This window comes from Trichoplusia ni, chromosome 20 (assembly GCF_003590095.1).
Source record: "Trichoplusia ni isolate ovarian cell line Hi5 chromosome 20, tn1, whole genome shotgun sequence".
Lineage (NCBI taxonomy): Eukaryota > Metazoa > Arthropoda > Insecta > Lepidoptera > Noctuidae > Trichoplusia > Trichoplusia ni.
Window position 1 is genome coordinate 810,196 of NC_039497.1, and position 16,603 is coordinate 826,798.

General features: G+C 34.1%; 1 protein-coding gene across 1 annotated transcript in view; it reads left to right on the plus strand.

The window, feature by feature from the left end:
* LOC113503784 overlaps positions 1-12,722 on the plus strand; it is a 29,955-nt gene extending 17,233 nt beyond the window's left edge. The window contains exons 2-6 of the mRNA XM_026885876.1: positions 3,802-4,018; positions 4,309-4,418; positions 5,612-5,743; positions 10,880-10,952; positions 11,199-12,722. Of these exons, the coding sequence (XP_026741677.1) occupies positions 3,802-4,018; positions 4,309-4,418; positions 5,612-5,743; positions 10,880-10,952; positions 11,199-11,295 (629 nt within the window). The 3' untranslated portion in view covers positions 11,296-12,722. The remainder of the gene's footprint in view (positions 1-3,801; positions 4,019-4,308; positions 4,419-5,611; positions 5,744-10,879; positions 10,953-11,198) is intronic.
* The last annotated feature ends 3,881 nt before the right edge of the window (positions 12,723-16,603 follow it).

Consider the following 16,603-nt stretch of genomic DNA (forward strand, 5'->3'; position numbering starts at 1 on the left):
CCAGCTTTTTTCGACATAAACATACAAAAAAGAAGAAAAATAAATCAAACAACGAAAACAAATTACATTTCAGCCTATCCTACGCAGAAAATAACAAACTGGCCTTCGTTTCCGAAATTACGAAATACGAGCCATCTTTTCCTGCGAACCATACATATTGTAGCAATTCATATCGCAACTGGATATCTATGGATCAGTCACATGAAAGGGTCCACATAACTACTTGTCAATATTAGATTGTGATTTACGCCCCTCTGTTTTCGCCTTTGACATGGGTCACTAAAATGACCCACTGTGTAGGCAAATTTTATTATTCCTTGGTTATTAAAATAGAATGTTTGTTTTAATTATTGATTTATCATATGTGTGGATTGCATTGGATTTAATATTGTTTGAATATTTTGGTTCGTAATTAAGTAGGTGTTTTAACAGTAATATACTATATCCAATCATGTAACCTAAGCGGTTATTTTCTTTTCGTTTTACTTAATGTTACTTAAAAATTACGTTAATATTTAATTAAAAATATTGAAAAATTTCCATTGCAACAATTGCCACGGAATTCTATCCTAACTTTGTAAAACTTTTTTACTGTCTCTATCTGCCTTAAAAAAGTAACGACTTAACAAAATCTTGGACTTCCTATCATACTCTTCTTAGCACAGACTTTCTCGTTTGTCTCCACGTACTGTTGAACGAGCTAAGGCGAACTGCTTGACAGAGTCGCAGCATGACATGAATATTCATAAAGTCTGGAAACCTGAACTCGAGAATATGAATGTAACATGTTTTTTTAGAACTAGCAACACTACGCTCCCTGACTACTGATTTGTATAGCAGTTTTGAATATTTATATACACAATCTGCCCAAAAAACTTCAGGAGCAACCAATTAACAATGCTTGCTTGGTCTTAATTAAGTATTTTGATAGTATTTTACTTTCTTAGTAATATTATTCATTACTTCATGATTAAAATAAATGTTAAAACAAATTGGCAACGTGACAGTATATCTGTGATAAAAAAAAACCCTTTACCCTTTGAAATAGCTCCCCGCACAAAGCATAGGTAATATTATTAGATGCTAGCCGGGTAGCCAGCGGCTCAAATCGAAAATGATCCTCCAGGAAGATAAAATCGAGATAAAAACTATCCTACGTGTAAATCCAGGTTACAAACTATTTATGTGAGGAATGTCGTCCAAATCTTTAAGTGGTTTTGCGTAAAGGAGTACCAAATGTCTACCCCAAAGTCCATACAAGAATTTCGGGTTTATAATATTAGTATCTTCAGACCTCTTATCTGAATCTCTTAAGACCAGTAAAATAATCAAAACACCTTCAACGACAGTAATGTTCTATAATTAAAACAGCAGGACACACTTTACAATGGTCTGCAGACAAACAGCTCCGACGGACAATGAAAATAGTATCCGACCATCAATCTTCCATCGTACACGTGCAAGAGAAAATAAAAAACTGCAACCCGTGGTGGACGTACAAAACATTTTTTATTTACAGTAAAAGCCACTTTATATTGTACGTAAAGTAACTATATTATATACTTTTAGATGTAGCTTTAAGTTTAAAAAATATATGCATTAAACTTTACAAATGTATATTTGTATATTTATTTGTTGGTTTACGGCTCCTATACATCGTAGAAAATAAGTATTTTTAGCAAAAGTTCAAAACAGCTCTTCATTAAAACAAATATTTCGTTCAAAAACAATTTTAATATACTTTGGTATGCAAGGCATGTATAATTAAATAAACTCGTAACGCCTTCACCTACTTTACATGGACATGAAAATTACTAGATTACTTCACACCTTTTTAACTGATTGCTGTAATATACAGGGAAAAAAGAATGTGTAATCAACTTAAACCCACGATAGTTGTTGAGTATCCCTATTTTGTAGTTATTTCCCAAAAGGCGCAAAGCTTTTAGCCGAAAATTAGAAGGAATCTTAATGCGGCTGACCATTTTTAGTTGACTCTAGGGAACGGGAGGTGTCAATGTGACCCTGTTGGAGGTCTTGTTGGTTGTTGCGGGGCCACGAGATCCGGACATGTTAGTTTAAAGTGTATTTCTTTTTACATTGAAGTTATAAACTGAAATTAAGAACTTTACCCTTTATTGACTACTCACTTAACATGAAAACCGCTGAATAAAAAATCTTGGTGTAGGTGCGAGTTCTTAGGTTTACGCGAATGAAACGCGTTTATGTTAGAAATTGAAATGAAACTACTTTTACGGATTTTATCGTGGTTTCATTAATTATTTGTAGTCATCATACTGCGTAGGTCGGACCACAAATAATTAATTAAAATATGAAGGTAGAACGAGGAACATCTTCTGTCAAGACGAACGCCATCTCAGTCTGCCCATGACCATGCAAAGGTTTCGAAACGTCGAGAACTAAAATCTTAAATTAAACCGCGATAAAATCCGTAAAAGTAGTTTCATTTCAGCGACGTTATCTTTTGTAGTTTGAGAGTCAATATAAACACTAATCAAGTTGCAAAGTTGCTGTTATTAAAAGCCGTCGTGCTTCTATTTTCTTTCGAATCACAGGTGAATAATTCACTTTGTATAGAATTTTCCAGAATTTATCCCTACTGGCTACTTTAGGTATGCATAGGCGTAGGTGTCTAATGCACTATTATAGTCGATAATTACGGAATACAAATATGATAGTCTTCTAACTTCAGCAACGGTAATTATAAGTTAGACCCTTATGGTGTGAAGGCAAGTTTGCGTATAATGTTTCACCTCTACCACTTTTACACGCGTTCTGGGAAACATAGCAATCATTATTAAATATTCATTAAACTAGAGATTTGTAATCTTTGTAGCTTACACAACTACACTTTAAATAAAATTACTTCTAATGAACTTATGACGGTAATGTTTATGTTTAAAGTAGTAGTCTTTTACCTGAAGTAAATATTTTCTTATTTTATAAATATTTGACCCTACATTGCACAATATATATCATGTGTAAAACACACAGGGTTTACCAATGTTCTGCTGATTTAAACACTTATAAAAAGAAAATATGTTGTTCCACATTATTTTCGGCTGAAGGATTACAAAAGCCGATTAAATTGATTGTAAAAAGGGATCGATGGCTTAATTCCGCTTCGTTCTAAATTTCCTTGAGTGACTAAATTATTTTTTTGTTAATCTCCTATATTTTGACAAACTGAAAATCAACTTAGATGTAAGACGTCATGAAAATGATGTGAAAATACATCCTAAAATAGGTGTACAGTAAACTATATACTGTAGCCTGTACCCAAAATAATAGAAATGTAAAAATAAAATTCATCCAATCGTTTTCGTGAACGTTTTGTTATAGAGACTGACATTCTTTTGATAGCTTGATTGAAATGTTGGCAGGCTTCAATTTGTTTGGCTGTTCCTTTACAGGATAGCAGGAATATTATATTTACAATCTATATCATTTTATTTAAGACATATTCACATAATAAAAAACACCTTATTCTAAAAACTCCTCCTTCGATTTCCGCATTTTGTATATAATAGGTACATATACTACAAACGTTTTTTTTTTAATACTACGGCGTAATTTCATCTATGTAGAATCATATTCCTTTTTCAATCATATTACATACCTATGAATGATCGGTCAGATCAAACCTTATCTATTTGAAATAAGCGATGTATGATTTGGTGACTAACCCGCATAGGCCAACCACAGCGGTAATTAGTAAATTTAATAAGTCCATTATTAAATTTGAAAACCTAATTTTGATATTCCAATTTGTGTGCACAGGGACATCTACCGTCCTGGCCCAGCACAGGGACTACCGAGGCCAAAGCTTGGACCTCCTACGTCTGCTCGCTGAGAAGCCATGGATCGGCATGGGACCTCACAACCGCTGGGACCGCGCACCACGTATCGACATGGACATGAGCGCTACCGGGCTCGAGACACACCTACCGCAACTCTCAGACGCTGAAGACAAGAGCTATCTTGATGATGAAATGAGGTATGATGTAACATTCGTATTCATGTATCCATGGTGAAAGCGAAATGACGTTCTATTTAAATAAAGGACGCGTCTGACTCTCACAAGAGAGCATATATAGAGCGACAAAATTTCAAACTTTAGCGACTAACTTAAATTCCACTTTAATATGGCTTGACCTTTCAACCTTATTACTCTCTATTTCCAAGTATACAGCTTTGGTAACACATTATTCGTTAATTTCCCTTTTTCTCTTAAAATTTTACATGGTAAATGAATACCCAGGTTTGAACTACCCTTTTTTGTCACAGAGGCGCATCTGAGAAACGTTCGGCGGTGGCGACTGCTCTGAACTCGGGGCGCCGGAGACGGCAGCCGGCACCGGCGCTCGGTAAGGCAGTCACGCCGTATGTCGGCGTCGGTAAGCAGCCGCCGCATCGCTAACTACATCAGTGTTGTGTGTAGACCTCGCTGCCCTTCGCTACATTTCTCTATCAGCATATTCCCTCTTTGTATAGTAGCTTTTAAAGCTCTCATAATGTGACGATATTCTGTATTCTGGTGAAGCAATTATAGTCTGCGGTAACAGCAGTAGTCCTAACAATAACGGATGGTTAAAAAGTAAAGCATCTCCGTTTTGTCTTGATGTTGTTTTTTATTTATTTCCAATGATCGACTGGGGAATTATATCTACCAGTCAACCAACAACTATGCATTTACACCCAAGCTTGGAAGTCCAATGTCGTATAGGAACTCCAACTCCAGTCCAATGTCGCTAAATTTATGATTTTTTAATTCATCGGCTTCCGCTCTACGAAGTTTTTTTGCTTTCTACGTAGCATTATTTTTTATGCATTTGCGGTTCCTGAGAAACAGCTCCATCTACATAGTGCTTGTGGAGCTGTGTATTAAAAAATACGGTTAAAATTACTGGAACCGTTATTTTGTACGCTTAGCACCTAATAAAATAAGGTCTCTACCCTTGTCACATATTTGTCTTGTTAATTTACCTAGAATCTGCTAAACGGAAATAAATACCAAGAGATGGGTTTTTTCACAATGACATTAATAATTCTGGAATAACGTATGCTCCTGTTTCTTAAGGCCTAAATTGGGGTTTATATCTATGTTTATAACTTGTTTCACCTTTACATATTATTCATGTATCTACATGTTACAAATTTCTGAAGATCCTATATCAGTATTGTTTTGAAAAGGGTCAATTCTCTGCCTATAAATTGAATTGTAATCAAATTTCTCTCGATTTCTACTTTAAGGCATGTCGCTACTCGTTGTTGTCATTTAATATAGCTCTCAAGACATGAAGCCTAATAAACATTAATAAATATTTCCTATTTTTTTTAGATGAATTTATACAATATGCAACGAAAATGCCTGGTCATATATTTCCCCCTTTCTGACAAATGTATTTATACTTATTAAACATGATAGGCGGTATTTAAGTAGCAGCCGTAGTTCAAATAGGCCCACGCATTTTCGTTGCACTTGCCTCCCTATCCAAGAGACATTTCGACCTGGCTAGAGGGGCAGTTATTTTTTCTATGACATTTTTTCTATTAAAGTAGTAGATATACATATACACTACCACGGCAGGTGTCCTAAACGACGTGGGCTCGTTCTTCGACTCTCTGCGCGACAACCTGGAGACGCTGGTGTCCCTGTCCCCACAGGAGCGCTCCTCGCTGTTCCAGGACCCGCCCTCCGTGGTCGCAGCACCTGCCTCCAGTAAGTACTATACTATGATGTCTAATATAATAAACGCATACTTTGTATTTATGAATACATGTGACATTTTCAAGCAGGAATGGCAGGTAATATGAAATTGTATTCGGTAATAAACTCTGGCGCCACCGTGGGGCGAAGCCAGTTGTTATAAAAGAAATGTATCATCTTCTATATATTATATCACAGTTCACTACTGAAAGCAGGCTTCTAGCAAAAACCGCGATCTATCAGCTAAATTGTGATTATATATTATTTAACATACATATCATCACAGAGAAATGCCGTAGCTCAGACGTATGCAACATGTTAGAGCTCTAACTATAAAGAGTGTAACATTTCGTAATTCAGTCAGATTTGTCAGTTATTAAATTAATTGAAGTTTAAAAAGATTTTTCATTGAATTTATAACTCAGCAAGATTTCCATGTATTGAAATCGAGAGTATCGAGATTGTAATTGAATGTGCAGGGATAACTTAGAAAGTAAACTTCACAAAACAAAAGCTAATAACAAAAACAATTTACTTCATAACTTCAGCAATAACATCAACATCTGATGTTTGTGCACAATAAACTCAATTTGTATACCATACCTACAAAACAAGAGCTTTTTGCACGATCATAAAAAGGCCATTATTTTATTATGCACGACCGAACTTTGGGATACACGTTGCAAAAATGTTAATATTATATTAATTGAAACACATGTAGCTCACATTTCTTTTATATTATCTTGGTGTATATTTTAATGTTCGTGCCTGTAACAACAAAAGTACATTTTGGCTCTACCCGAGATCAGGCTCGGCTTTCGGTAACGGGCCATCACTTTAAATGGGTAAACGGACCTATCTGTTTATTAGTAAAATGGGATCAAAATTGTATCTAAATATACATTTCATAACAAATCTAATTTCTTACCAACCAAATGAATATTCATAGCATAATATATGTATTATGCTGAATACAAAAGCATACATATAAAGTAGAGTCGTTACTTCTTTGTTTGAAAAAATATGGATCCCAAAGTATTGAACAATAGATTTTTTTATTTTCTCTTCTGTTTTTACTTGTTCGAAAACTAAAATCTACATATCCCCCTCATATATTCGAAATTGAATCCAATTACGTTTGGCATGACGACGCTGCTATCGCCGCGCGGTTCCCGAATTTTAGGCACGTGAAAACTGACTGAACATTGATTTCATGACGTATGTAACCGAAAATATCCCGTTCATTTTTAAATTTACATGCTAAAAGCAATAAAATTTTATGTAAAATAAACAACCTATCTAAAAGTCATTATATAAATAGCATTTGCACTTTTTTCACGTCATGAAAAACCAGTAACTATATAAAAATCTAATCTGAAACTAACAACTCACAGTAGTTTTATCTGATTAAAAAGTGTTGTACAAAAACAGCTCACTTTTATTTACGTTTAAAAGCAAACTTTTATAGTGACTCGTGTTCGTGCGATAAGTTAACACAATATGTACCTACTGTGGTAGGAAGCTCCCGTGGGCACTGACAGACCAGGCTGACTCATTAAACTTAGTTCCCAAGTTCCTACACCTGAGACTTTGAGGAAAACAATACTTATACACGAGTAGCTTTCCTCCATCGAGACGAGGAGAGAGACGTGCTCCATGAAGTAAAGTAGCCAGCGGGATTTTCAGCCCTTTGTGTACTGGGGCCAAGGTAACCCTTACCTTGGCCCCAGTACACAAAGGGCAAAGAAAGGAATATGGTTGGGCTTTAGTCAGTAGAAGTCGGTCACTGGATTCCACTCAAAACAAAACAAGACGAGTATTTGATGATTCCCCATCCGGAAAAAACTTACATTTAGTTGTTGTTGTATCAGTAAGTCTCCAGATTAGATTCATTTACGGAATTATATTGAAAGATAAATTATTAGTATATTAATAATACCTGTGCTCTATTGCATCCTTTAATCGACTTAGTATACATTAAGCTGTTAAGTAGCTTTCTAAAATCATATCAAATAATTGAAAAATAGTAGCAATAAACAGAAGCCCTATAAACTAATAAGTAAACATAATCTGAATAGAAATGTTCTACACTGAGAAACTAATTAAACTTCGGCCCTGACATAGAACTATTTTCAGCATGAAACTTAAACAATCATTGCATCTGGGGAACAAGATTACAAACACGAGTCAGATATAGCCTAGTTATCATGTCTATTCTAGCAATGATTGACATTGACAATTGTGTGGGAATATTATAAAATCTAGACGCCGTTAACTTCAGTGCTTCTAGAAAAACTTTAGAGTAGGACTTTGACTTTTAGTCGTTGTGGAAGTGCTGTGCACTGTATATTGTATACCTAGTACACTTTCTCTCTTTCACATCGGCAAAAGCTTATAAAGCTGAGATCATAAAGTGTCCGTTCATTTAAACCCGTTGATTCCACGATTTTCGCTAAAGTTAAACAAACAAGGGCTTGAGCAACCTGTTGCGTTTCTAAAAATAGCTAATCAGTATGTTTACCCTAAACCTTTTTGCTGTAAGCTATATTTGGATTTGTTAACCGAAATCCTCCGCCCATTTGTACGGCTTGAGTTTCCAAGGATTTGTTTCTAAGGATTTTTATTAACAATTTAAGAAATATGAGAATAAAGAAATTGTTTGTAGGTAATGAAGTGGAAGTTAATGCAAAATGAGCTTTTACAAAACAAGTATTTGGTTTCGAATGAGTTTCAAACTATATTGTTGATCGTACATTCAACTTTTCCCATTTGGAGTTGAGAATTTTCAGTCAATAGAAAGTCATTGAACTTCACATACAGTTGCGTTATCTTCATATATCCTTACGGCACTTGTCAAACCTTTGTAAGACTTTACTTGACTTTGAGACTATTTAAGCAAGTGGTTTATGTTATTAATATGCACGTCTATACCACGAATCAGAGATATTTCTCAGAGTTAAATTCAAAACAAATATCGATGACGATCAATCGATCGTGACACATTTCTTAGTATTCATTTACTTTTATGTTACTGTTTTAATAATAATACTAGCCTCTTTCCATATAGGTAACGTTTAAGCATGATTGTGTCTTAGAAGCCAAAAAGAAATCACTTCGTTTTACTTTCACCAATTCATTTTGGGATGAGGTCAAATAAGATCATTGTCACCTCCCTAGCCTACGTTGCCAAGAGAATACCGACGCGTCAGCATTTTTAATCCGAGCTCAGTCGACTGATAAAAAACAAAACATCGCAAAACCTAATTGTCATTTGATAGCTACGCAAATGTCCGCATCAATCATTTGGTAATCGACACGTTTTTTGTTTAATATTGTTAAAATTGTGTAAATGTTACTTTGTCCTTCAAAGAGTCAAACTACAGGAAACGTATTTTACGCTGGTATGTAAAATGGATGTTTGCTAATGACACACGACTTTACTATTAAAATTTAATCATGATTTTCGTACATTACCTCGTACTTTCAACTCTCTGATACAACTTAGTCGTTTTTAGGTAGGCATTTGACGCTTATTGAAGATTTAAATCGCTTCATCAACGAACTTAAGATGAATGATCAGTATATCAGGAAATAACAACTAAGTTCCTAGATTCGAGTCACCATGTTTATTATAATTCATCCTATACAAACGGAATGACTCTACATGTGCCATGAATCTAGCACACCGTAAACAACGAACAATCGTCGGGATCATCAAAACAGCGTCAGGCATAATGAATACGGTCGCCTGAGGATCGAACACATGAACACATCATAATTCTCGAAACGATAGCAATGACCTCATCCGTCACCATTGAGCCCCGCGCCGCCGGTGTCTCAATTACCAGCTTAAGGATACTTACTGTTTCCTCACGTCGATACTACCAGACCAGGAAAATACTATAGGAAGTCGTTAATGATGCCTGTCATATTGCTGCGGAACTACCGTAGGAAGCGTTCTCATACAAATCACGGAGATGTTTTGTTTTACTCCCCACGGTAAATAAATATTAGTATAGTTGAAATCGTGCATAAAAGAATAGTTAAAATCTAGCAGAATAGGAGAGGATCCATTTTCAAATATTCATGTGGTATTTTTGCAACATTAATTTACGTAAGCAGTAAATAAAAGTATAATAGGGTATTAATTAGAAATGAAAACCAATACTTATTATATTTTGAAAATAAGTTATCCGAACAATTCAGTCAAAACCAAAACGATGTGGATATTAAATACGTACTTATGTCAAATAGTAAGATCATTTAGCACCTACACATTTTGTGTTTGGGTAGGGGGTAATAATGCCCCCTAGCCAAATTTATCATGCTCATACAAGCATTGTCTCATGCAGACTCAAATTAATTTCTTAACTAATTGCTCATCTATACAAAAACACCTACGATGTGAAAGATAAAGGTCTTCTAAATCCACATCTATTGTATGGCACATAAATCTTCAATATCTCAAGTTATTTTCAAACTAGTGAGTCTCACGTAGCTCAATCGTAATAAGGCGCGGGCAAATTCCAAGGGATCTTGTAATGCGAAGCAATAGACTGCATTTTATCCAAGCAAAGACTTCTTTTGAAATAACATCGTCTGAGAACTAGGAGCATTCGAAGAAAATATGCTTTGAATACATTTTAAATAAAGGAGGCACATACTTTGAAGTTGTTAGCTAATGTTATTAGAAAACATTGTTTCGATATAAAATATTTTCAGAACATAACTTAGAGGAAAATTATTTTAATTTTTCTTATTATACTTTTCTAAAACTTAAGTCAACTTATTTGATACTGTGATAGTAATTAGATTTCCATTGGTGTTTTGGGGAGCTTTGCGAATATTTATCTAGCAACCAATGGAATGGTTCAGAATAAAATTTCGGACCTTAAATGTATTCAAATAATATATACCTAATCAGTTTACTTTTAAATTTAAGAAGGAATAAAAAGGGCTATTGCAGATTTTTGAAGTGAATTGAATTAACGTAGTTTCTACACGATTTTTTATAATTCATCGCAAACACAAAAGTTGGAAAATAAACTCACAATACACTGCTAGTAACTTTTAATCATCATACAGGTATACTGTAGACAATTGTAGTTCTTTAAGAGTAGGAAATAATTGAATTGTTTTGTGATGCAGACAACGGCGGCGGCGGCGGCGGCATCAGGAAGCTGTACGCTCTGCGCCCTCTGAGACCCACCGGCAACATCAGGTGGGCGATCAGTCTCTAGCATGCTTAATATTATATTATTCATTTATGCTTTTTATTTGTACTACCTTTCGTTTATTTTTAACTTTTGAGAATTGAAACTTATTTTTTATGTTGCAATTTAGTCGTTAATATTCAGTATGTTTAAGTTTTTCTGTTCTATCGTAGCTGTATACAATATTTATATGCTAAAACATGTATTTACTGTCTACATTACAAAAATCCAGTCTAAAATATCGTTGTACGTAGATCTTACAACCGCAGATCTCTCGTGGAGGCGGATGGTGTATACCCGGGCGCGAACCACCACGACCCGGGCCTGCTGTGGACCGGACTCGGCCGGTAGACGACTCGCGCTCACACCCGACACACACACATACCCAGACCAAACCGACCAGACCCCGCCGCGCCAGACCCTGCTGGGTCAGACCCCGCCGCGGCACACCCGCACTCGCGAGACCAGACCGCCGCGTCTGACGCACCTCAGACCTAACTCACACGACTTATCGGTACCTGAAATCATTTTAGCGCTGCAGGAGTACTGCTATCTGTGAAGTTTAATGTTGTTTGTCTATATCTGATCTAGTCTATTTTAGGTTCTATAAAACTAGACAATCTATGAGCTTAAACTATTAGAAATCATTTGTCATGCTACATCTCCTTTAATAACCAATTAAACTAAGAATTTTGTTTTCTTTCATTAACTCCCTTTTACTCCTTCATGTTAAACGCTTGAAGATACAGAAGATTGAAAGCCAGCTCTAAGATTGTCTAGTTTCTCAGAATCTTCCCTCAATGTATGTTTAAGAAAATATCCCCTGACTAATGTAAGAGGTTCTTGTTATTAAATACTTTTTAATTGTACTATTGCTTTTGATTTTCTCAACTCTAGGAATTAATTAATAACCTTGTTGTCTGTAATAAATTGTAAGATTGAAGAATTCAAAATGTCGTCTTTTTTTTTGTTGAAAATGATTTTCTTTCACACAATAAATCGGTTTCAAAAAACAATACTTAGTGAATTCAGCATATCCATTTTAGATAATTCCAGACATATGTACTTTTTAAAATAAAAGTAGATTACCTAAGTCAACCTAATTAACTAGCAGTAAGTATTTACATTCATATTTCTACTATTCAATCTTAAACGGAATACCATATCCAAATCCTAATAAAATTGTACTGCTTCAAAATTCTACTTAAATTAGATAGTAAAGTAAACTCATTGATCAATATTATAGAGTCGTATCTTAATATAACACTTGTCTAAGCTCCTGTGTTGTATGGTGACTAACATTAAAAATTAACAGACATTTTCTGATCCATTTACAATTATCTAAACCAAAAATGTTGCCGTAGAAGCTTGGAAGAAAGCTCTACGGTGCTAAGCGCAATGTTGACTATCGTCTAACTTCCAGAGGCAAAAGTCCTGCATTAAAATGTAATACAGATTTTAAACAATCAAAATGTACCAAATATAATCAATACACTTTAATTAATTTGAGGTAATAAGCCGAATATTATAGGTATATGTATTCCAGAACACATTATTTCGAATACATGTTAAGACAAATATTTCTTTTCTGAATCATTTGTTAATGTTAGTTCACATACATACGAATGTCTGAATGTAATGTTTAAAGATTAATGTAAATAAAACATTTTATCTTCATCTCATTTACAATGTTAACTGTATGTTTTAAAATTATGTGGATAAATTGTATTTAGTTTTTAAGTATTTAATTACCGCGATATAATAACGATATTACATTGCTGATGTGTTTTATTTAATAACAACCCAAATTATTGACTGTTTCTGACTCCTCATTACCTAAAGTAATTCAAGACTACACTGGCCCATAGAAACACCCTTGAAGAATACCAACTTTATATATTTTTTTTAAATTGTTAATTTTCACTAAAGTAAAGATTGAAGAGAAATAAATTCGATCGGATTTACGAAGTTTATCTCGCTCGTTCGATAAAGCAAAAAATAATCAAATTCCCAATTTCTATTATATTTTTTCCTTAATGTTTAACTGAGTCAAAAGCTTTTCTCTGACCAACAGACACAACCAAACATTGATAATTTAATTACTAACTGTTTCAATGGGTAACGAATGTCACCTACGTTCGATTAAAATAACAGATCAATATAATACACAATAACACAATGTAAATTATGTCGAGCTATTCATCAAAGCAGTATCTTACATCACTGCCGGGAAAATATCAGCAGGTACTTCCTAAATACGTAACAGCCAAAGATAGACGAGGCGCCCTTTGCCACAGTCAATTGCGTTCAATTCATGAACTACTCAAGACACACATCCTTATTGTCAACCAATTATCGTAATAGCTGACTGAATGAACAAGTGATCGAATTTTGGGAGCGCATTATTTAATCTATCGGATGATGGTGGCACCCACGCCACGCCCACGGATTGCGATTTGGGCAATTTATAATTTATAGACTGATCTTTGGTGTGACTAAATTCATTGATGATGGTACATATGAACATCAATTGATGGTACATTAGGTGAAACGCCATTTGGTATTTTTTCCAGTAACCTAGCGTTAGAGGAAAAGTAGAAACAACGTCAGGGTTTTTTGGTCATTGTTTAACTAATGTTGTTTTTGTTGTCTAATACCTATAAATTTGTTTATTAAATTTATTACGTTCCATTAATTTCATGGACATGGAAGACCTAATACCAAGAAGTAACGAAATCATATCTAGCTATAGGCACTCGCTATCTAGTCTTACCGATACTACAATCATTTGCTACGATGACTCATGTGTAGGATTAGTTAAGTCCACAACACGCCGAGGCGTTTCAATTACACACCTCACTTACGAAACAGTAAATTATACTTTGTATGTCTGTTTCAAAGGATGGTGGATTACAATATAAAATAAATAAATATAATTGCACATAATTACCTAAAGAAATACACCAAGACTTATTTTCACAAAACGTCACTGATTAACTAAACTCGAGCTGTAATTAAGAAAGAGAAAATACTAAAATCATGCATAAAATAAAATTCGAAAGAAAATTTAGATGGAAGAAATCGATACGGAAATATCTGCTATTTTACAATAGCTGAACAATAAATGGCAATTGGATTACATTTAAAACTATTCCGAAATATTCTGTTTATCCTGCTGAAATTATCTTCATGATTAGAATTACAATAGTGACAGGAATAAACTGTAACAAATACTAATTAAAAAAAGAACTTTGTAAAAGGAACTAAGACTATTGAAAATATTGAAATAGCTTTTTAAGCTTTATCTAAAACAAACGATATATCTATAATCTAACTTGGAATCACATCACAATCACAAAACTGCTTGGATAGGTAAATTAGAAGACCATGCGACTTTCAAATGAATGTATCATTTAAAATGTTAGATGGCAAAAGAAATGGAATGCCGTCAAGTACAAGACGGAGGTGAATCTCAAAAACATATCAATCAAATAGCATAGTGAATAACATGCTATTTTATTTTAATGCCATGGACTTCACATAGGACTTCAATAAAATCTAAAGGTCGAAAACCCTCTTTTTGTATCTTTTTGAGAACGGTAAATATTTGGCTATTTTCTTGACTAACTTGAAAATTATTTATTTTGAAATTATATAATACATACAAGATCGTTGTAGCGAACGATCGATGTGCACACAATCATTAAATTAAATTCGAAAAATAATATCCTCCTGTATACAGATTTAATCTCTTCATCTACTCATATTATGACATCTCTGCATTTCGGTCACAGATTTTGATAAGTGACCGACGGACAAGATTAATCTTATAAATTATTCTTTTTTTTTTATCCGTCCTAAAAATAACAGCCTAATAATTCTTATTCCACTTGCACAAGAAGTAAACATCTTATCCCCAATTCTTCGCAAGTAGGTCACATACGTAAACGTTGCCAATGTTGCCATTCATTAATTTAATAAACAAAATCTAGTCAGGGGTGAGTGCCAGTGATATAGGGTCGTTTAGTACTCTTACGGTCCATTTACGTGGTCATTCGGTTAATCCAGTGTAGTGGTCAGGTTTTATTAACCCGGCTACCGGCGGCCAGTTACCGACATTTATTATTAACGCTCATAATACTGTGATATGATAAAAGGTGTCCTCAGGTTTAGGGTGACCATATGTTATGAGGACGTTATGTTTAAAAAAAATGTTTTATATGTTATGTTTTAGTAAATTATAGTAGTATACATATATTATTACTATATCATTATTTGTACACCGTGATTTTTAGTCGCCTTACAAAAGCAGCCCAGTTCATGTATCCAATGACTAGAACACGTTCATGATAAAAAAATAGGTATTTATGAGATTTGAATAAATTTAAAATACAATTTTTATGCAATATTATGATGCAATTCGTAGCTCTTTAGAAACACAGCTCTGTTGCGAGCGTGGTACATTTCATGCAAATTTTTAGACTTTTTCTTTCTTCTTTTTAATACTTTAAAAGTAAAAACATTACAACAGCAAGGGCTCTACGATGTCAGTCTCCTTTTTTAACATGCAATGAAAACAACTGGAGTACCTACTAGTAAGAGTAGGTACCAATTTATTAATTCCATACCTTGTAAGGTTTCGGATTTGTTAAAAGTAGTCGGATTTCATTAGCAAATTATTTGTAACACTTGCCGAAGATTAATTACTATATTTGGTGCTTGATTTATAAATAGCAAGTACGTGTAATTATTTGTTATTTTTAGTACATAAAGGCCGGGCAAGTGCGAGTCGGCCTCACAAGAGAGGCGTTTCGTACGAATAAAATTTAAAGTATCTAGTTATCACAGTTCATGACATATTTGCCTTGTAACAGACAGACAGACATTGGTATCTTAGCGTAATGCTAGCATGACAACATTTTGGAAAACAAAAGAGATTTCTTCCTTTACATAAGGTGTAAGTTAATCTGGTTTTCATGAAAATCTTCATAATTTCGGCACTTAATTCAAAATCAGAATGAAAAAAAAAAACCACAAAGGCCAGCGCTCATTACCTTTGCTAATCACTTTCTAATTGATTTACAAAAGTCATTACGTTTTCTTCACATTATTTTCTTACAAATTTTATTTCCTTATGTTATTAGTGTGCCTAATAAATATATTAATTGAAAAAATGTAATTAGTTTGGCTTTTAACATAAACATTTTATGTTTCAACTTCCAATATTCTAGGTTTTTAATTAAGGTTTTTTCGTACTTAAGCCTGGTTATATGGTAAGCAAAAAGGTATTTGTTGTAATTTGTTCGTTTTTCTTTCTATGTTTAGCCATTTTAAACATCACCTTATTCCATCAATTAAGTATATAATTTAATTATAATATTAAATAAATATAACAGGATCTTACTTAACTAGGTTTTTTTTTCTTGTAGATAACAATCACTGTAACCTATTTCCGGCATATTTTTCATTAAATTGTCCCAGATTTATCATCAAGAATTATGGAGTACCCACAGTCCAAAATAAACCGAGCTTAATATTGCTAACGCGGTCACAAACCGAGGTGCTTGTTGTCTTAGGACTATTACCGCGTCTTTCATCTTGAGAAGTGGTCCATGTATTTTGTTACAAGGATACCCCCCACTTCCACCAACTCCTTACA